Source organism: Muntiacus reevesi, chromosome 5 (assembly GCF_963930625.1).
Source record: "Muntiacus reevesi chromosome 5, mMunRee1.1, whole genome shotgun sequence".
Taxonomy (NCBI): domain Eukaryota; kingdom Metazoa; phylum Chordata; class Mammalia; order Artiodactyla; family Cervidae; genus Muntiacus; species Muntiacus reevesi.
Genome location: NC_089253.1, coordinates 92,024,410 through 92,046,500, shown reverse-complemented (window position 1 = coordinate 92,046,500; position 22,091 = coordinate 92,024,410). Strand labels below are relative to the sequence as shown.

The window sequence follows — 22,091 nt, the reverse complement described above, 5'->3', positions numbered from 1 at the left end:
GGCTCTGTGTTGCCAAAACCAGCTTGAATGGATGGACCCCCTTCCTGGGCATCCCACAACATTCCTATGCTGAGGACATGGAGATTTCTACTGGCAGCCCAGATCCAGAGCTCGGCAACTTTCCGCTTTCTGTGTGTCTTCTCTTGGGGGTCTTACGAGCTCCTCAGAATCTCCAGTAGAAATGTGAAATCAGCCTTCACAGCTGCGCAGGAGACAGAAAGAGGACGGTGCCCACTTTGCAGCTGGGCTGGATGAGAGCCCTCCCAGCAGGTGGATGGCAGGTCTCCAACCATGAGCAGGATGCCTTGCTCTGAAATCCATCCCTTGCTGGCCCTAGTTCACTAAGACCAGGCACTGGAAGCCTCCCTCGAGACAGCTGTCCAACAGTTGTCAGTTTTCCTTGAAACTGAAGCTTAGTCCCCACCTCTTTTTTTAATAGTATTTATTTATTTGGGTGCACCAAGTCTTAGTTGCAACATGTGAGGTCTTTCAGGTGTGGCATGCAGAATCTAGTTCTCTGACCAGGGTTCGAACCCAGGCCCCCTGCATTGTGAACTCAGAGTCTTAACCACAGGACTGCCAGGGAAGTCCTCACAAGCAGAAATTAAACATGTACTGTCTGTGGGTCTTGCCCTGCACCAGGCTGTCGAGGCCAGTGTTCTGAGGGTACTGTTTGGGGGAAATATGGGCCACCTTCATTTAAAGGTCCTGCCTGCCAGGAGCTCCCTTCCAGGAAATACAGATAGACAAGTCAGCTATGGAGTGACTGGTGTGCTAGGCAGGACAACACTATCTAGCAGGACTGTCTGATGCCTTCAGGCTTCTTGAGTCCTTGGGTCTCCCTGGGGAACTTCCTCCCTCGATGCCATTTGACACAGCTGCTCTCGTCCAGGGTGCCTCTCTTCCACCTTTCTAAGATCGTGCTTCTCATCTGGGGAGACCAGAGACATCAGATCACCAGGGTGGTTGGAGTAACATCTAAAAATAGACTAACTAGGTTCTGAGAGAGGCCCGGAGGGTTCCTCTGATTAAAATGCATGAGCCTTGATGTAGAAACGGTGATTTTTCTTTTTAACATCACTCTGTTTATTGGATGGTTCTGGAAGGTTCAGGGTAGGGGAGGGTGTCCAAGACGGGGTTGCTGGGATGGCTGGGGAGAGGGACCGTGCTCTCATGGGAGGGAAACACAGTAGGTGTTTGCTAAACTCTCGGTGATTACCGAGCACTTGGTGCAAGGATGCTGCAGACCAACCCAGACAGAACACAGTTAATGGAGGGGCAGATGGTGCTGCAAACGGCCATGTTCTTTTCAAGTTCAAAGAAAAGCGGTGGAAAGAAAAAGAGACAGGTGAAGAGGGGCAGTCATTGCAAACTCTCGAGAGGATGATCAGTGCAAAAAGAGGCTTTCATTTCAAAGGAAGGGAGAGACTTCTCCCAACAGTTTATGTCTCCCTCCATCCGGCTCATGGCCTGACTGAAAGCGATGAAACTGCCCACAAGGACACACCGCATCCAAATGAAGGGGCTGATGTAAGTTGCAGGTGGCTTACTCCTCCACTGCAACCAAACGCTCATAGAAACTGTCCAAACATGAGGCTCCTTTGGCAGGAAGGAATGAGCTATCAAAAAAATAGTTTTTTTTTTTTTTTAAAGAAAGAAACAGTTTATTGAGAACCAAAAAAGTCAGAAAAGAATATTGCCTTCTTAATAATAAATACACATTTTGTGGGCAAGAATTGCAAGGGAATCGTTTAAATTAATTTCCGCTTTGTTTGTTTGGTTTGTACAGGGCTTAGTCCCAGCTGACAGCAATCTGTAAAAGTTCTAACATATTGGAAATCTGATTTTCTTGCAGCCAGAGTCCCATAGTCCAAAATGATTTCTCTTTCAGCTCTGCTAATCAGACAGGCAGGGCTCAAATGGACTCCTAGTTGAACCAAATTGCACTTGGTCTTTTTGGGGGTGTGAAAAATAACTGATGAAAGCTGTAAATGCAGAGCTGCCGGTCATCGCTCTCTGCAGAGTTGGTGTGGGTGTTGGGGGACTTCGGTGAGAAGGGAGGGGAAGACCTTCCCATCCTTCGTCCTCTGAGGCTCTGTGGCCTGCCTTCTCTTTCTGCCCCTTCTGGAACCTGTGCTTTGGGAAGCGGGGAACTCCAAGGAAAACAGAAGGAGTTCATTCTAGTTTGGAATTGGAGACTCCAAAAGAAAAGACAAATTTCCTCCCGCTCAGACTCAGAGAGTTGTTTCAAGAGAGATCTGACTGTTTTCATTAGCTCTTTTTTTTTCAGCCTTGCCGGCAGGCCGGTCCCCACAACACCCACTATATGATGTGCTGCCCCTCCCCGGGTCCTGGTCAGCTCACCTGGATCTAAGAGACAAGCTCCATGAGAGCCGATCCTCCTCATGTCCTGTCTCTATGCTGTTCCTGAACTTGAATCCTCACCCACCTTCTTCATCCTGCCTCAAGCTGCTTTTTAAAACCAGATCCATCTGCAAAAGATGCAGGTTGATACTTACAACAAGCACATGTATGAATAGAAAACTAAATAAAAACCAGAAAGTGGGGGGTGTGCACAAGAGGTCTCAGGCTCCAGAGGTTAGTCTGAGGGAGTGCTACCTCCTCCCAGCCCTCTAGCCTTCAAGCTCCTCCCAGCCAGGGCCACCAGGGAGGACTCTCCTTGACCAGGAAAGGTCTGGAAGGTGTGTATGTTCAGTCTCTCCCCGAACACCACGGGGTCTTAACCCAGACTCTCTGCATGAGCTCCAGGGTAACTCCCAGGGTAACCGCCCTAAAGTGATGGGCATAATGTACACATATGTGCATTCTCCTGGCCCCTGGCTTATCTGGGTTCCCACATGTCCCCATGACCCACAAGGGTGAGCACCCCAGCTGTCCATCTGTGTTGCCCACTGGGATGTCCCAACTGTGCTTCTTAGGTGTATCCCAGACCTTAGCCTTGGTCCTAGAGCCAGACATGGAGGCACCCACCCCTCGGTCCCCTGGGGTGGTGGCAGCGTGCGTGGCCCTTTCTTGCTCCTTCTCTGTTCTCTGTCCCTCCTTTCCCTCTTTCCAACTGAATTCTCGTTTTTCCTCTCTCCCTAGTGCTTGTACGGCTGCTATGTCCATTCCTCCATCATCCCCACCTTCCACCGGAGGTGCTACTGGCTCCTTCAGGTAGGTGGCTGGGACTGGATTCTTCTTCCGTCTCTGGTACTGGGGAAGGGTCTGCGGAGGGGGCTGAGTCGGGCGGGGCTCCTGCGTGCGGCGGTCTCAGGCCCAGGCGCCCTGGTCAGCTTTCCTTAGGAATGTTGGCGTGTGGCACTGAGGCCAGCTATGCAGTTGGCCCGGTGCAATGTCAGGTACCAGGAAAAGGAGAAACTCTGGCGGGGAGAGTCCTTGCCTGCCTCGCGAGGATAAAATCCCTGCAGGTGCTTCCAGTGTACCTCAGTTTCCTCCGAATGAGGACAGGGAAGGCTGAGCACCATGCCCCTGACTGAGAAAAGACTTTTGGCTGAAAACCACGTATTTGTTTTCTCAAATGGGTTCGTTGTCGTCGGCGGGCGTGTAAAATCGGCTTCCAGAGTCACACCTTTTGCTGTCGGATTGATTGGGACAGTTGTTGGCAGAGCAGGAGCCCCTGGCTCTGGGGGAAGGTGCTCTGTAATCGGTTTGTGATGTCTGCTGCGGAGCAGTGTGGAGACAGGAGGGAGGAGCCACCCAATCCGGAAGCTCCAAGGGAAGCCTGGCGGGTCCTCTGTCCATGGTGCTGATGCACTGCCCTGAGGCCGCCCAGCCTCTGGCCGATTGGTTGTGTTGATGATCTTCTTGCCTAGTAGAAGGTGTTGCTGTGAGTGGAAGGGTCTGAGGGATCCACCCAGTCAGCCTGGACTTGGGTCCTTTCCAAACCCTGTCCTGTGATTTTCAGCCGCTTTCTGTAGAACGCATTCCTTGGGGGGCCCTGTCTGCATCACTGCAACTTCTTGCTATTGCCTCTGCCCAGGAATTGCTGCCTCTGGTCTTGCCCTCCATAGATCTTACTTTCTGTATCCACTTTGGTTCAACTTAGCCTGGGCCCCAGGGGTTTGGGGAGCTCCTCTACCTGAAGGATGCACTTGGAAGGGGTCCAGCAGATGGGAAAGCAAGCCCCACCCCCCATTGTTCATGGCACGTGTTCTGACAGAAGAGAGTTGCAAATGCCATGGAGTGCAGAAGGGCAGCTGGTTCCAGGAAAGGCAGCCTAGAAGATGTCTGCTAGGCACAGAGCAGCCTCAGCATCCACACCTAAACCCAGCCCTCTGCCCATCAGATCTGCCTTACCTCTGCCAATCAAGTCCCTTGGCTTCAAACACTTCTGTTCTCTTTGGTCCTCAGAAATAACTGTAGGTGGTTCAGTACGTTCATTAATGGGTAGCACCTGAGACTGTCCAAAGGAGGAGGTGCTAATTTGCAGACACAACTTCCTCGACGCCTTGACCAGGGTCAGCTTCCCAGGGTCTGTCCCCCTTGGAGGTTGGCATAGCAACACCTGCCTCTCTAATTGCTCAGCCCCATGTCCTTGTGAAAGGGACCTTAAACGTGGTCCTGGGGTGATTCTTTCCAGGTCTTGTAACTAAGAATGAGCCCAAGGCATTTCTCCATCTTGCAAAGGGTCTTCTACACAGCTTCAGGGGTGGGGTGTGGGTTCCTCCTTGAGAGCAGAGATCTGGTGGAGTTGGAATGTGCTTTGTCCCCAGGGTTGCACTATGGCTGCCAGAGAATCACTGTCACCCCAAGCAGCCTCATGACCTCGTTCCTGGGTCTCCAACCCCAGGTCCCGTGTTGGCATTTTCCACTTTCAGGTCCCATCAGAGTACCTTCCAGGCCCCATCAGAGTACCTCTTTCCTCTGTCTGGCCTGGCCACTGCCCTCCTGTTAGTGGAGCATCCATCGAGGAGCCAACTTCCTGCCAGCCAGCCTGTCCGGCAGCCCCAGCTGTCTGCTCTCCCAGGCTGCTCCCTCTCCTCCAGGCCCTTCTCTTGCACCCCTGTCTCCACTCCATCAGGCTTCGATGACTCTAAAATTTCAGTGGTTCTCCTTCCCTCTCCTTCCGTGATCTCAGACATCTCCAAGCAGCCATGATGTCTGAGCCAATTGCTTCCCAAATTGGATTCCAGTCACTCACGCCCTTGGAGCGGGCTCACTGTTAGACAGGGCTGCCCTCGCCTTTCTCCTGGGACCATGAAAGAAGTAGGAGGAATCCTGCTCCTCTGTCTCAGCCCTCCCCTCCCTGGTGCTCTGGTCCAGGCCACTGTGTGCTAGCCATGTACCTGGGGTGACCCACATGCATCTGGGCTTTGCTACCTTTCAGCTGCCGGGGAACCTGAGTCTCCCAAAAGGCCAGGATCACATGATCTGATTTCTCCAGGGCTGATCTGAGCCTTCCTCTCCTGGTCCCTGGGGGATTGTCTCTCCACCTTCTCCTCTGCATCCTCAAGCATCATTCTTATTTCTGTAAGCAGGTGACACAGTGAGGATGTACATGGATGTGGGGAGGGGCTCCTGTGCCCGGTCAGTCCCAGGTGGGAGGATGTTAAGGAGCAAAAACCAAAAGCAATAGGCACAGTGTAGGGCCCGTGTGGAGCCCCAGAGAGAGTGTGGCAGTTGCCCAGCTCAGGGCAGTTGTTCTGATGCTAATTACACCACCAGGATAATGATGCGTGGCCAGGTTTAATTTCTCTGCTATTAAATAGGAAAGAAGCCATGAGACACTGGCTCAGATGGAAATCGGCCCAAGTTTGCCTCTGACACCAATTACCAAGGAAAAGGCTTGGGTGGGAGTGAAGGTGTCAGGGCATTGATGGGATGAGAGCTGAGAAAGGAGGAGCTTGGTGCCAATGTGGCAACAAAGAAGCCAGCAGGTCTTAGGGGACCCATGGCATGCTGCTGGCCAATGGTGCCTAGACCAGCCATGCCTCTCATGCCCCACTGCCCAGGCGAGCAGGCTGGCTGGGGTGGGGGCCCCCATGAGAGGAAGGGGGCTTGGAGAACAAGGAAGGAGGGAAGGAGGGCTTCTGGATAAAGAAGAGTTTCCTCTGGGAGCAGCCCCACCCATCCAGCAGCTGCCGTGCCAGCTGAGTGGCCATCTTCTGCCAGGCAGCCTCTGCGAGCTCACTCCTGCCTCTGAGATCCTCAAAGTGACATGGATAATTCCAAGGCCTGTCAGCACTATGGGGATCCCACCCACACAGGCCTGGTTTTCCTCTCCAACCAGACTGTCATCTTCCCGGGGAGCCCCCTGCCTCCTCCGTCTGCCCTGAGTGCCCAGCACAGATCAAGAGGGGCCAGCACATCCCCCCTGTTACCATGCTCTGCTTCCAGGACAGGGGAGGGGCCAGCATGTCAGAGCCTGCATGGAGGTGGCTGCCCCAGCTAGAAGCAGAGGGTCGGGGAGCAGGAGGAGTGAGGGAAGGGTAGGAGTTTCCCTGTGACCTGGCTTCGGGGAGGGTGTGACACCCCCCTCTCTCTCTCCATTGCTGATAAATATTTTATGAGGATGTGAGCCGACAGACACTGAGGAACCGGAGTCCTCTCCTGGAGTGGAGGGCGCATAAGGTCATCGCCGTGCTCTGCGGGTACCACATGGTCACCTGCATGGGCAGCATCTCGAGACCCCCAGAGGGCCCAAGCTCAGGCCACTTCTCCAGGGCCTTTGGGGGGTTTGCCCTGGGACCTAGAGAAGCCCCTGTGCCCGGCCAGCCCAACCTCCGCTCCTCACATCACCAGCACCACTGAGGGCTCCATGTGTCCCAGCTGGCGAGGCCGTCATAGGCTGCCCCCAGCTCAGCCGCCGCATTTCCTAGATAGATGCTGAGGCCCAGAAAGGTCAGGGTGAGACCCAGGGTCACCCAACTGGTCAGCGATGGAGCTGGGCTGGGATCAGGCCTCCCTGTTCCTTCTTGCTCTGCCTCCTGCGGCCTTGATCATGGTTGCCACTGCAGCCTCCCAGGCCTTGAGTCTTGCTGGGGCCACAGAGGTGTGGCCCCACCTGCTGGCTGGGCCAGACAGCCAGGGGCGTCAACCTCCATCTCTGCCACTGTGGCCTCTCCTATTTGGGAATCTTCCAGTGCTTAGGCTCCAGCCTCCCTGCCTCCTCCTGTGTCCCCCTCCTGGGCCCCACACACCCCCTTCTGTGCTCTCCTCCCCCAGGAGGCCAGGCCCTCACTTCAGGCCAGACTTGCCAGCAGATTCTGTATGGCTCATTTGGAAACTATTTCTGCTTCTAATGAGTGTTTTTCTTTTTGCCCTTGTCCTCTAAAATGCTTAATGAATGTTTTCCGTGCTCAAGTGAAGCAGGGGGTGTGTCCCTGTGTGTCTGCCACCACCATTCATTCTGGGCTGTGAGGCTGTGAAGACCAGCTCACCGGGGCAGAGGCAGCGGGGGCTGCTCCCTGGCCACGTCAGAGCTCACACCAAGGCCTGCAGGACCCTGGGTGCTGCTGTGCAGATACAGGGACCCTGGGGTTTGGGGGGAAGCTTGGGATTGTGGTCTCCCGGACCTCTGAGAAGGGCAGGCATTCGGGTTCCCAGTTCGAGGACACATGGGTTGTAAGCAGGAGCGGGGTTCTAGCTTTGCCCTGACAACCCTGAACATGGCAATCTGGGACCACACAGCCAGGCCCTTGGGGACTGACTTCCCACCGGGCAGTGCGCCTGACCCTCACCACCAGCCCCCTGCCCTCCCAGAGACCTGCTTTAGGGCACCCATCTCTGTCTCCCTGGAGTGCCATTGTCACCTCTTATTGGGAGGCACTAAAAACAGCTTTTCTTTTTACTTTTTATTTTGCATTGTTGTTGTCCAGTTGCTAAGTCATGTCTGACTCTTTGCAACCCCTTGGATTTCAGCATACCAGGGTTCCCTGTCCGTCCTCATCTCACACTCATGTTCATTGAGTTGGTGATGCCATTCAACATCTCATCCTCTGTCACCCCCTTCTCCTCCTGCTCTCAATCTTTCCCAGCATCAGGGTCTTTTCCAAGGAGTCAGCTGTTCATATCAGGTAGCCAAAGTACTGGGGTATAGCCAATTAACAATGTTGTGATAGTTTCAGATGGACAGCGAAGGTCTCAGCCACACATATACTTGTATCCATTCTCCCCCAAACTCCCCTTCCATCCAGGCTGCCCCTAACACTGAGCAGAGTTCCCTGTGCTGTGCAGTAGGTCCTTGTTGGTTATCTATTTTAAATACAGCAGTGTGGACATGTCGATCCCAAACTCCCTTCCCCCATTCTTTCCTCTACCCCCAGCAACCATGAGTTCAGTTCTCTAAGTCTGTGAGCAGAGACAGCTTTGAGCACCTGGTCCCAGGCTATGCAGCCAGGGAAAGGGGCACCTGCCTTCACCCCCAACCTCGCTGCTTCCTGCCTGAACTTGAGCTTTGCCACCCCAGCCACCACAGAAACAGTGAGTGCAGAGTCATCACAGAGGAGTGCAGGGGTGATGGGGTGAAGCCAGCTCACCGAGGGGGCTCACTGTAGGCTGCCCTGGCCCCCAACCCCCCCCCAACCCCTGGAGAAGAGGGAAGCTCCACCTCAGGACTGACTGCCTTCCAGGATGGGGGAGGCCTCCATTCTTGCTCGAGCCCAGGGTCCCCTGAAAAATGCCCATGAGAACCACTTTCCCACCTGCCTGGCAAGACCTGGGGGGTCGAACTGAAGCTCTTAGTCCCTTTGTTGGATTGTGGGCCCCCTGCTGGTCTTCCCCTCTCAGCGTGGTCAATTTCCGTCCACCCAATCCTGATAGCAGAACTGCGGAGGACCCAGAGCGGGGAGCCTGTGAGGAGGGCGTTCCTTCTGCCAGGAGGAGGGGACTCCCAGGGCGACTGCTGGCAAGGGGCGGGGGCAGTGGCCTGTGACCCCCCAGGTGAACCAGGTCTCTGGAGCTTCACAGGTGGTCAGACAGGGCCCCAGAGAAGGCCCTCTGCTCACAGCACCAGATACAGGCTTGGACCCCAGCGTGTCCCAAGGGAGCCCTGCCTTCCTTCAGAGGGATCCTTCACCTCGTGTGGCTCTCACCAGAGCCCTTGGGGCCTCTTCGCCTCTGGACAAGGCCTTCGGGCCCCCAAGGGCATCTGGGTAGCACTGCAGGCACCGCCCGTGGGCAGGGGGAGCAGGCTGTGGGCCCAGGCCTCCCCTCCTGGCCTGGGACTGGGGCATCTCGTGGGGCCAAGACCGTGTCCTGACACCACACCCTTGGGGCCTCAGGGTGTAGCTCTGTCCATCGGCACAGACCTGACTGTGGATGTGAGGGCCTCTCTCTGAGCCCACTGCCTCCAGCTCCCTAAGAAGGATCTTCCAATCTCATCGCTTCCCTGAAATGGCAAAGCTGGGGTGAGGCGGGGTGGGGATGTCAGGCAGGGGACATGTAGTACGTGCCCCCTGGTCACCTGCGTGTGGCCCAGAGGTCACCCTTTTAGTGCCCGCCCAGAGTACTGAGTGGACAGAAGTTTGGGATGGTGTTCATGTGAACCCCTTAAAATAGTGGGATGGCATCATTAGCTGCTTGATGACGCTGTCATTAGTCAGTTTATCTCATTTCTCTGAATCCCCGTTTCCTCATCAGTAAAACAGGACTGAGGATGGTGTGGATTGCTCAGGGCTGTTGTGAGAATTCCCTATAAATGAAACACAGAGCATATGGAAAGGGAGCCCAGCTTCTGGCTCTCAGCAAGTGCTCCATGGATCATGGACAGCTGAACACCAGCAGCTCCAGGTTAGACCTCTGGGGGCATCCTGACACCCCTGGGAAGCTCTGAGACCCCACCTCCCACCACCTCTTCATCTCTCATGGTACACCCACACCCCCCACCGAAGTGGGGCTGGTCAGGACAAGCCGGCCAGGGCACCTCTCATCCTTCCCTCCACTTACTCTGCAGCGACAGCATTGTCACAGTTATAAATGTCCCTCCCCCTCTCCCAGCCTCAAAGTGACTTGAACTCCATCTGGTGAATGGTCATCTCTTCTGCAACCCAAGTGCCTCTCCCCTTCCCCCATCGTCGTCTTCGGTCTGTCTGGAAGCGTGGCCCCTCCTTGGACCAGGCCCCACAGCCCTGAGGGTGGCCCTGCAGGTGAGCTGGGTTACCAGACGAGACCAGTGTGGCAGCTGGAAGAAGGTGTTTGCGCCCGCCCCCCCATCCCCAGGCTTATCCTAATGGGGGGACGTCTCCACGTGGGATGAGCTGGGCTCCACCAGGGGGCCACCCGTGAGATGTCGGAATCCATCTCTCTCCCTTTCTTCCTCCTTTTTTCCTTCTTTTCTTTCCTTCTCTCTCTCTTTCATCTTTTTTTTTAATGGAAGATATTATAGCTTCATAAAATGTACTCATGGTTTCTTGCTCAGTAACCGCTTTTATGTTTCATCGGGGTGAAATCGAATCGGTCGGGAAATAAAGCACCCAGAGCCCGCCCTGCACGTGGCCCTTGAACAAGGCCTTACGGGCTCGCCGCCAAACAAGGCTTTGCTTGAGCTCAGAGAGATGGAGGTACTGCCGGCAGGCTGACTCTGTCCCAAACAGGGCATTTTGAGCCATGCAGTTCAGGGAACAGAAGCAAGTTGGTGCCTGAGGGGTCCCTGGCCCCTGGCCCAGGCCGGCTGGGCCCTCTCTGCTCCATCCTGCAGACCCTGCATGGAGGAAGTGGCAGCTCGGATCAGTGTAGCCCCTATGTTGCACCCTCTGCCACAAGAGTGGATGTGGCAGATGGCATGTGTGGGCTGGGCCGGGGCAGAGGGTACAAGACTCAGGGGAACCATAGCCTGGGCACCTGGTGACCCTCGGCACTTGGTGAGGCTCCAGATCTAGTTTTTGGGTTCTCACAGCTGCCCTAGGAGGAAAGTCAGGACTGGGTGAATTCACCCTGATTTTCTAAGGAAAAGAGGGTCCAGGAGAATATGGGACCCCCCAAAGACTAGGGAAAGCAGGGCTTGATCCAGGCCCCTTAAAGACACGTGGTCCCAGCCTCCGGAGCTCACAGGCCACAGTGGCCGGGCCAAGGGACACAGGAGGGGCAGGGAGCAAGGATGGGAAGGGCGGTGGCTCACAGTCCTGGAGCTGCTGATCTCTGAGCGTCGGTCCAGATGTCCAGATGTCCAGAAGGACAGAAGGATCTGATGCCTCATGTAGGTCTGCACTCTTGGCCCTCCTTCCGCAACTGACTGAGCTCTCTCCAGTCTACCAAGGACAGAACAGGACAGGGGAGGGAGCTGTCAGGCCTGGAACATTTGAAATCTCCTGTGTGGAGATGTGTGAAAGGCCCTGTGGCATCAAAGTCATTTCTGACCCTGAGTTTATGTGACCTATAAACTCTATTATGACCATAATCAGTGCTGCTGGGAGCCTATCAATGCGATGAGTCCAGAGAAGGGAGCATAGCATGGGCTGGGTGATCAAGGAGGGCTTCCTGGAGGAGGAGGTGAACTCAAGGGTGGAAGATCGGGGCGGGGGTGTTCTTCCATGGCCTTTCTGACACATGGCAGACCTGGGCCAGAGTGTACAGCAATAAGGACATGTGGGGGTCCAGATCCATGGGCTAGGCACAGGGCTGTCTAAGAAAGAGACCTCAGGACAGGTGTCTCAGACCCTGGTGCCTATTAAGTGACTTGGAGGGAGCATGGGGAGAGAATGTGCCCCGATGTCTGGTTGGACCCAGGAGAAGACAGCAGGAGAGAGGGGGCCAGCCCAGCAGAGGCTTGGAAAGCCTTCCCAGGCTGAAATGAGACCCTTTTATCCTTATCGTGATGGTTATCAGTAATAGTAACAATAGCCATCGTAAGTCAGGGCTGCCATGGCCCACCAAGTGATGGTTGTTGGCAAATTATGGAGACAGGCAAGGCCTGGAAAGAAGCGCAGGGGCTGGGGGTTCTAGGCCAGAGTTTCAGAAGGGGTCTGGCGCTGAAGGAGAGGCGAGTGGAGGCGGGAGGCAGGTGGAGCCGAGCAGAGACCCTGCAGACCATGGGATGGGTAATTAGACCGAAGCCTGGGCTTAGAGGCCCGGGAGAGCTTTTTTTACCCGCGGAGACAGAAGCAGACAAGCAGTAAGTGGTGAAGGCCTTCTGCGGAGGGGAAGGCGCGCGTGGGGATGAATTGTGGTCTCAGACGGATCATCCAGGGAGCCGCTTTCGTGTTCCGGTTTCATTCTAACTAGCAGCTTCCACTTCTTTCTCCATTTAATGTGCCTTGAAGAACGTGATGAGAAGATAAGGTAGACGCTAGGAATTTACGGCGCTATGCAAAAAATTGCTCAATTCCATTAAGATTTCAGGATCTTTGCCAAGGCTGCGCAGCAGAGCCGATATTATTTCCTTCTCAGACATCTTTGCTTGATTGCAATTTACGATGCCAAGGTCTCTGCCTTACCACCTAAAGCCTCCAGAGAAATATGTCTGTCCCCCTGCCCAAAGCAGCCATTATCCTCGCTCGGGAAAGTCGCTGGGCATTTTCCAGAAGGTTCCCTCATCCTGGTCCCCTCCTCTGGCATTCCTAGGTGGTTGGTCTTTTCACCTGGTCACCTTGCTGGGGGGGCAACCCAGAAAGTCCCAGTGATCGGGTCTCAGCTGCTTGACCTTCATTTTGGGAATCATAGCTGCCTGGACTCCTGGGGTCCTCTGGGGAAGCAGAATGCTCTGCCCACACCTTGTGGATATGGAAGGAGGGGGGGCTTCTGAGTGTGGGGGAGGCCTTGAGGCTGCTGAACTCATTGGCTAAATGCTGGGGCCCCCACACCCATGGTCCTTCCAGGCCCGAGGTTTGAAATCTGAATTCAGCTCTTCCGTCTACTAGCCATGTGACTCTGGCAAGTCAATTAACCTCTTTGAATCTTAGGTCTTGTCTGTAAAACAGGCATAAAATACCTCCCTGGGGGCTGGGAGAGGGTTGCAGAAATCTTGTGTCAATCTTGGCCCCAAACAGGGGTGGCTGACCAATGCCTTTGCTCCATTTCCAGCCATTTTTGCTCCAGGGAGTTGGTTGGGGGGGTGTAATTGAGGAGGGGGTCCCTTGAGAAGGTCCCATCCAGACCACCTTTCAAATGAAGAAATACTAGTCTATCAGATGCGACCGTGTGACAGCAAACCCAGCTCCCTCTTTTACTCTGCGATCTCTGCGTGGTTAGTGAGAGGCAGCCTCCACACTGCAGCCCTCCATCTGTTGCAGCCCCTCCCCCGGGACCCCCTTGGCTCCCTGCCCCGCTGGGACTGACCGCCATCTATCCTGGCCCATCCTGCAAACCTTCTGTCCTTCCCTTAGAGGACGGGGCTGCCCAGGCCAGACTGGGAGGCAGAGGAAGAATGAAGCTGCCAGAGCTGCAGTTCCTTAGGATGGAAATTATTAATTAGACTTATTATCCAGACCTTGTCAGCCTCTTAATCCTTCCGTCTGCAGAGGGGTTTATGCCTCCATGGTGTGTGTTGTCAGCTTGGCTAAGCGATTGCTTTTAATATAAAGGCAGAACAATGGGTGCTACAGTTTGGTTACTATCTTTATTTATCAAGCCAAACAATTCCTGCTCCCCTTCGACAGAGCATCCTTCAAAGACGGGGAGAAGGCAAAAGCAGCTTAATTTCCCTTCTGGATGGCTTATAATGTGGGCTTTTGTTTAATTATCCATTTCATGTAATCTTCAACTGACATTCTGTCCTTAATATCCTAATCTTCTTTGGAGCAAAGGGGAAAGTGCTGTTTCCAAAGCAAAAGACAAAAGTTTGCCTCAAGGAAACACTTTCTATTTTGCCTCTGAAAGAACTCAAAGGGCCAAGAATGAAATTCAGATGTAATTTAATAGAGTGAAATGGCAGACGTGAGTCTTTGGTGACAAACTCCATGTGTGAACGTCAGTGCTTGCTCAGGCCTCTGGTGGCACCCAGCTCGTGCAGTCAGACTGCCTGGGGGTGCTGTAGACTCTGGTCCCCCAACGTGACATCATAGCTGCTTTTACAACCGTTACTATTTCGATGGCTCCAGGATACAAGTATTCTCATGTGAGATACATCACACACCCCAGATTCACGACAGATGGTTTTAGCTGGACAGGTATATGAAGATGTGCACAGGTGTACACAGGTGTGCACAGGTATACACATGTGTACACAAGTGAACACAGGTGAACATAAGTATAGATAGGTGTGCATAGGCATTCATAGGTAAACAGGTATACACAAGTGAACTCAGCCATGCACAGGTACACACAGGTGGGCACAGGTGTGAATATATGTATACAGAGGTGTGCACAAGTATACACAGGTAAACAGCTATACACAGGTGAACACATATGTGCATAGGTGAATACAAGTGTGCACAGAGGAACACACGTACACAAAGACATCAATGCTCCTCTCACCTCCCCTCTCGGTTCTCCTGCTTTCTTCCCAGGCAAAGGTTCTGGGGGTCCTGAAGGAGACTTACTGCCATCACCCCTAACCCGCAGGTGCACTGGACTTCCTGGGAGCTCTTACCTCTCCTTTCTGGACACAGCAGAATCCTCAGATATGTGTCTGCTTGTCATTGTTTTTTGCCCATCCCCATTCTTTCCTCCTTCAGCTCTCCTCCTCTGTGCAATGGTGGGGCTGTCTCGAGCTCACCTGTGACCTCCGCATTGCAGAACCCAAAGGTCACCTCACTCCATCCTTATTTCCTCTGACCTCTAGCAACACTTATGAGGTTGGCCATTCCCTCTTTCTGGAGTGTTCTCTTTTACTGCTGGCTACCTCCCACACTGCTGGTTCTTTGCAGACCCCACATCTTTTCCTCAAGCCCTAGATCTTGGAATATCCCTGAGCTACCATCTCCTTGGGTCCTCTCACCTGGGTCCACGGCTTCACATACCAGTTTTACGCTAATGCTCCCATGTTTACACCTGTACCCTGATCTTGCCAGCCAGCACCTTACTGTTAATCCAGCCTTCTCTGCACTGTCCCCTCCTGAACTGTTATAAACCCAGCCCTCACCCCTACAGAGTCACCTACGCCTTGCTGGGCCCTGCCGAGCCCCCGTCTGGGATCCTCCCCTCTCTGACCATCAGCAGAGTAGGCCCCTCTGCCTCGGTCAAGCCCATGCCTCTGGCATTCACAGCCGAAGGCCTTGGCTGAGCCCGAGTCCATGATCCCCATGGGACATGCCTGACCCAGCTCGCTCCAGCTGAGTCCCCAGAGATCCAGATCATTCTGTGGCTTCTGGGAAGTTAAAAGTGAGAGGTCCTGCCCCAAGGTCTCCTCCGCACCCTCCAGCTCAGCCCTGACCTCTCCTTGCCAGTCCCTCCCTGCCTTCCCCAACCCCTGGACTGAACCCCAGGCTCTCCTGTGGCTGCATCCACAGCTGTAGTCTGCTGTGTATCACCCGTGTCTCCTGTCTCCAGAGCAGGCAGCTCCACTGCCCCAGGGGAGAGGGGGGAGGAGGCCGGCCCCCGACAGGCATCACCGAGTGACAGCCCCCGAGATGCTCCCTGACACACCGCTCTCTCTGACTCCCAGGAGCAGCTGCCATTGGTGGCGGCTGGAGCTTTGGGAGGGGCTGGAGCCTGCCCAGGAATAGCGTGGCACCTCCTCAGCCAACCCCTGCTCCTGCAAAGTTAAGCAGTATGGACAGCACGGGGCAGAGAGTTACAGCAAAGGAAGGGTCCCTGGAGGCTGGGGGCTGGGCAGGCTCTGCCATCTCTGGTCAGCATCACCAGCAGGATCTGGGTTGCTGAGACCCTGTGAGGCTTTGGGCAGCCAGGTGGAGAGGGATCCCGGGGAGTAACCCTGATTCTGCAGGAGGGGCTTCTTGGGTACCAGCCAGGCCCCACTCAACTTGGGAGGTTTCAGCTTCATGGGCTGCAGAGCCTGAAAGGCCTGAGACCAGCTGGCCCAACCCCTTTGTTTGCACAGGACAGCTGTCAGAGGGAGGTCGGGAGACTCACCCAGGACACCTCAATTTACAGGAGGAACTGGGCTTGAACCCTGCTTCCCAAAGGCCAGGCCTCTCTTTCTGTGACACCCTTCTACGTGGAGACCACAGACAACCCACAGCCTTTTAAAATTCCAGGCTGGCTTCCCGGCCACCCCAGCACGCAACTCAGCTTCCAGCCGATGGTGTCTGATCAGAGGATGCAGGCTTACAACAGCAGCCCGAGTCAAGCTTAATTAGATCAAAGACCATTCTGCTGCCAGAAACAGATCGTGTTTTCAGACCCAGAAACGACACTGGACTCTAACCCCTGTTTGGCATGATGATTGCCTCTTTGGGGAAGAAACACGCAAATGCTCCCATGATTAGTATGGCCAATTGAGAGCTGGCCAGATTTTTGTAGGTGTTGAGACTTTGTTCCATAATGCAGTGGTGTGCTGGTAAATATTTAACAACCAGGTCTCCTGTGGTGGGGGTGGGGGGTGGAGGGAAGAACAAAAACAAATTCTTGATGGGTTTTATTTGCCAATTTCCAAGGTGTAAATACTCCCACTCTAGCAGATCTCAGGATTCCAAGTTGATGGCCATTGGTTACAATGTTCTCTTTTTTAAAAAGGTTTGTTTGGCTGGGTCTAGTCTTAGTTGCAGCTCATGGGTTCTTCTTGCATCATGTGGGGTCTTTCATGGCAGTGCACAGACTCTAGTTTGTGCTGCATGGACTCAGTAGGTACAGTGAGGGGCTTAGTTGCCCCACGGCATGTGGTTCCCCGATCAGGGGTCTGCGGCATTGCAAGGCAGGTTCTTAACCATTGGACTACCAGGGAAGCCCTGGTTACAGCGTTCTTGAAAACATAACAAGCAGCTGTCACATCCAGCTCAGCATGCCACTGCTCTGTCACCTCTCTGCAGCACACATGTGGAGACTGGAGCCCACATCCTACACCCCAGGACCTGCTTGGGCCGCCCCAGTCCTTGCCCCCACGACGAAGGCTCCTGCCTTGTGGAGTGAAAGGAGGAGGTTCCTACTTGAGTCTCCATGGGGACAAGTTAGCTGCCCCCATGGTGATCTCTAAGGCTGAATGAGGTCTTCTTTGGGCATCTGAGAGCTGCCTCCAGGATGGTCACTGTCCCCTTTGTATTTGTCACAGCTCCCCACACCTTCCATGGGATGCCAGCCCCAGCCTCCAGGTCACCCTGCGCCACCCCCGTGCTTGGAGTGACTCAGTGGACCTTTCATCAGGGTCATGGCAGTACCACCCTTGGCTTCCACTTGGATGGTCGGTTCCTCCCCCGTAAGGGCTGTCCCTCCCCAGGCACCGTCCTGTTCTCAAGTTCCCCTTGCTTCTCTCCCCGAGGCAGGACCAGGGGCTTCCCTGCCCACCTTCCTAGCACACTCAGGTTCTGAGTTCAAATCCCAGCTCTGCCCGTAGTCCTCTGTGGAGTAGCCTAACCTCTCTGTGCCTCAGTTTCCTCACCTGCACAATGGACATGATAATAGTACCTGCCTCGGGCAGTTGTTGGGAGGGGAAAAAACAGCCCCAACACGTGTGAAGCACTCAGCATGACATGGAGCACATAGTACATGCTCAATGAACAGGAATCCATGGTAGCAATGACTGTGTTCTGACATGTGACCACCTGTACCTCCTGTGTTCCTCACTTCATGTAGCAAACGCACAAAGGCCCCTCAGCAATTGCCATCTGTGCTTCAGTCTCCTCGAATTAACATGGAGAGAAGCAGTTGTGGCAACCCAGATGGGACTAGGAAGCCAGCACTTTGGGTGATAAACCTTCACCTGGGGTGGAGCCACTACCCCTCAGCTCGGGGCCAGCCTAAGCCATATCAGAGCTTTAAAGCAAAATGAGAAGTCAGTGATGATCATCCTGTCTTTATTTAAAGTTTTAGAATTTAGTTCATTGAGAATTTTTGCATTAATTTTTCTTTGGAAAGTTGCATTAAAATAGCATTTGTCTCAGTGATGAGCATTTGGGCAGCTATTTAAATTTTAACCCAAGGCACAAGACCAATCCATTGCCTCACCCTAGTTCCAACCCTGCCTGAGATGTCCATTGAGGACCAGCTTGGGCCTGCAAGTATTGCTAATGGGGTGATGCAAGAAAACTTGCAAGAAGAAACTACATTCAGATGCCAGCCCATAGCGGGGCCCGGGATACGGTCGGTGTCCAAGCCTCGGCTGAGGGACAAGAAGCAAAGGACCGTAGAAAAGTCCCAAAGGCTGCACTTTCCAGGATCTTTAGAACCAGGCCCCTAAAGAGGAGATCCCAGACCCTGGCCTGTTCTCGGTCCTGTTAGTTGTCTTCCATTGGGGTTCTTTGCTGTGATTCAGCTGGGCTCCCCTCAGTTGTCCACACATTCAGCTCTGCTCGCAGACCTGCCTTGTGGCTTCTGACCTGTTTCCTGGAGCCATGGTCACTTTCTCTCGCCCCCCCTCACCTCCCCAGGGAGAACAGACCACAGCAGCCTGCCTCTTCTTCTGGGATCTGCCCATCTGCCATCTGATTCACTCTAGACACTCCAGGTCAGTCTGGCCCAGGTGGCTAGAACCTCTCCAAAGGCAGGTCTGGAGCTCCACGGCCACCTGGAGGCTGGGTCCCAATGCTGGGTGTGCTCTTGTTGGCTGGGGTGCAGGCTGGGGCATCCAGAGTGAGTGCAGACCTTGGTCCCAGCACCCCTCCAAAGAGTTCATACCACCCCCAGCTTCACACTTCAAGCCTCAGGGACCAAAGGAGCCTGGGAGGGTGTGGAACCAGAGGCTGCAATTTGTTTTGTCTACCCAGCCTCTTTGCCCATCTCATCACACGGGCATACACACAGATATACACATAGATATACACACAGAGATGCGTATATATATATACACATACACAGATACACACATACTGATGCACAGATACATACACACACACATACACAGAGATATATACCCACATACAAGAGACATACATATACACACATGTCACAGATACACTTGCAAACTGATGCACAGGCACACGCACACATGCGCACACACATGCACACACACACAACCCCCCCTGTGACAGACCAACGTGCAAACACACCCATAGATACACAGAGATACATATCTTCACAGATACACAGATACCCTCACTGACACACAGATACACAAAGATATACACATTCATATACACACAGATATATATATATATATATATACACACACACACATATGCTACACACACACACACACACTGATGCACAGATACACACATGCATATACACACCGAGATACGTATAACACACATACACACACACACCCATCCTGGGAAAGACTAGCCTGCAGATGCAGAGCCCCGACCTCATCTCCACTAAGGCGGGAAAGGAGGCACCCAGGTCCTGTCTTGAAGACCAAGACGCTCCATGGAATGTGAGTTTTCTCACTGAGGTTTTTATACAGTATTTATTAATACTTAGACTGTATTTCTCTCAGAAACTGACTCGAAAGCCTGGTACGGGTGGAGGAGGTGTAGGTTATGAGGGGAACCGTGGCCAAGCACCAAGTGAATGTGACCCCGTCGGGCTTTTGTGTGAACCCAAGTTGACAACGGGCATCACGGCTCCATGGAAGATGGACGTGGCTGCAAGCCAGGTGGACACACCATGCTCCTCCTGCTCTGATCACCTGGGTGGGGAGGGACAGCTTCACTAGCCTCCAGGTGCTGATGCCAGCAAAGTGCTCAGAAAGGTCAAAAGCCCACCCAGATTTGCAAAATCAGACCAAGAGACAGGGTGTTACCAACAGGCAGTTGATGTAGGGCCCTGGGGAGAAAGAGGCCTGCAGGTGTGGGGAACGCCGATCCCACCTGTGGCTGCAGAGGGTCCTCTGGGGCATCACCACAGCCCCTTACCTGATGCGCGGCTCTCTCCCTCGGGGGTGGTGAAGGAGACAGCCAATAGGAGGTGGGCGGCTTGGGAAGAAAACCCTCCTTCCTTGCCGGCCCCCATGAGCATCTGTGGTGGAACCTCACAGAGGAGCCACAGATTCTGCAGAACTGCTGGGGGAAGACAGGGGAAGTGACAACATTCCCCCTTCCTCCTTCCTGCCCCTGGGAAGCACAGGACACCCTCTGAGGATGGAAAACAGAGGCTCAGAGGGACTGGACCTGCCCAGAGTCCCAGGGCTCCTCCCCACGGCGGGCCAGGCAAATCCCAGACCCAAGGGCCTGCCTCTGGGTCTGGGGACCCTTTCCCTGGACAGGCCACCTTGAGCAGGTCACTGAAGTTCTATGCCTCCTCTCGGGAAGAGGACAGGGAAAGCAAAAGCTGCCAGCTCCTCTCAGGGCCTGCCTGGGATCTCTGCCCCGTAGGGATGGATGGCTTTTGTTTCCCTGAGCAGCTTTCTGCATTGTCCTGCCAGACCCTGCCCCCAGCCTCTCCTGCAGATGCCCTTCATAGAAGCTAGAAAACATTTCCAAGTTGAACGTGGGTTCTCCAGTCCACAAACCTGACTGTCTAGGGTCTGAGGTCATGTCCCAAGGGGGCTCATGGCCTTTTACCACTGTAGAAGTTTCTCCTCAGCCACCCAGCCCCATGACCTGGGGACACACTTCTTAACCTCTTGGGCCTTTGGTTCCCCTGACTGTAAATGGATGCTAAGAGACTTGTTTTGTAGGGACCTTATAAAAATGTCATGAAATCGTCTGTAAAGTTTAGTGCTTGTTAATGTTGGCTTCTCCTTCCATGTGGCCTTGTGGAAGTCCCCACCCTTTCTCTGCCCACCCTCCTCCCCAGTAGTGGCCCTGGCCTGGGAAGGGACAATGACACCCTCCCATCCCCTAGCCAGGCTCCTATTTGTCCTATTTAGCTCTCCAGATGACATCTTATACAGTATGGTCCAGAAGGTCTTAAATAAACCCCACAGTGGAGGGGTTTTTCATGGGGTCTTTGTGGGGCAGGACAGAGCTTTCCCTAGAGAATCGGCAGATCTGCTCCACCGTGGGTCACCAAGGCACCTACTAGGCTCTGAGATCTTGTTTTAAATGCGCTAGAAGAATTCATTCCTCAGATATCACTGCTTTGTGCCAAGTGCAGACCCAGGGATGACCAGGCAGAGCGGGTACCCTGCCTTCTGGAAGCTTACAGTCCAGAGGTGGCACAGATAGCACACAGGCTCCCGGGGGCCCTAGTGGGAGTCCTTTGGGAAGCAGAGTCACCCTGGATGCATGCAGTCTGCTGACAGGGCCTTCGTGTACAGAGACTCTCTGAGTGGAGCCTCTCTGTGAGACTGGTATGTTAGCAGGGAATAGCACGCCCCAACTGTCCGACCCTCCACTCCACGCTTCCATGCTGAGGACCCTTGGCCAAGGTGGGGACATGAACACACACACCTGTGCCAGACAGAAGGGAGGAGGCATACTGGCGTCATCAGCTTGTTTCTGCTGCTCAGCACACGGGATGACCTTCAGCAGCTACAAGAGGGCACTTGGGTCCCAGTGGAAGAGCTCCATGCTCCCTGCTGGACCGCAGGGCCAGCCTCACCAGGCAACTGAAAGCAGAGCCCTCCCCCTCTCCACCCAGGGGATGCTCTCTCCTCCCCAAGTGGTGCAACATTCTGGTTAATGTAGCAGAGGGCTGCGGAATGAATAACTCTTCCCCCAGACCCAGAATCAGACTCTTTTGATCCTAAATCTGTAGCTGAGTTTCCCTCTCTGGGCTTCCTGGCTTCCTATCTGCTCTTTTGGTAGTTTTTGTTTGTTTCTAATAGGAGGATAATAGCTTTACAATGTTGTGTTGGTTTTCTGCCACACATCAACATGAATCAAGGCAATGGCACCCCGCTCCAGTACTCTTGCCTGGAAAATCCCATGGACAGAGGTGCCTGGTAGGCTGCAGTCCATGGGGTCGCGAAGAGTCGGACATGACTGAGTGACTTCACTTTCACTTTTCACTTTTATGCATTGGAGAAGGAAATGGCAACCCACTCCAGTGTTCTTGCCTGGAGAATCCCAGGGATGGGGTCGCACAGAGTCGGACACGACTGAAGTGACTTAGCAGTAGCATACATATATCCCCTCCCTCTTAAACCTCCGTCCCCCTCTAGGTTGTCACAGAGCACTGCTTTGAGCTCCCTGTGTTATATAGCAACTTCCTACTAGCTATTTTACATACAGTAATGTGGATGTTTCGATGCTACT

At 53.9% G+C, this 22,091-nt stretch overlaps 1 protein-coding gene across 1 annotated transcript in view; it reads left to right on the top strand.

The window, feature by feature from the left end:
- CAMTA1 (calmodulin binding transcription activator 1) overlaps positions 1 to 22,091 on the top strand; it is a 943,590-nt gene that overhangs the window by 652,865 nt on the left and 268,634 nt on the right. Inside the window, exon 6 of the mRNA XM_065935842.1 lies at positions 3,106 to 3,177. Coding sequence (XP_065791914.1) covers positions 3,106 to 3,177 — 72 coding nt within the window. The remainder of the gene's footprint in view (positions 1 to 3,105; positions 3,178 to 22,091) is intronic.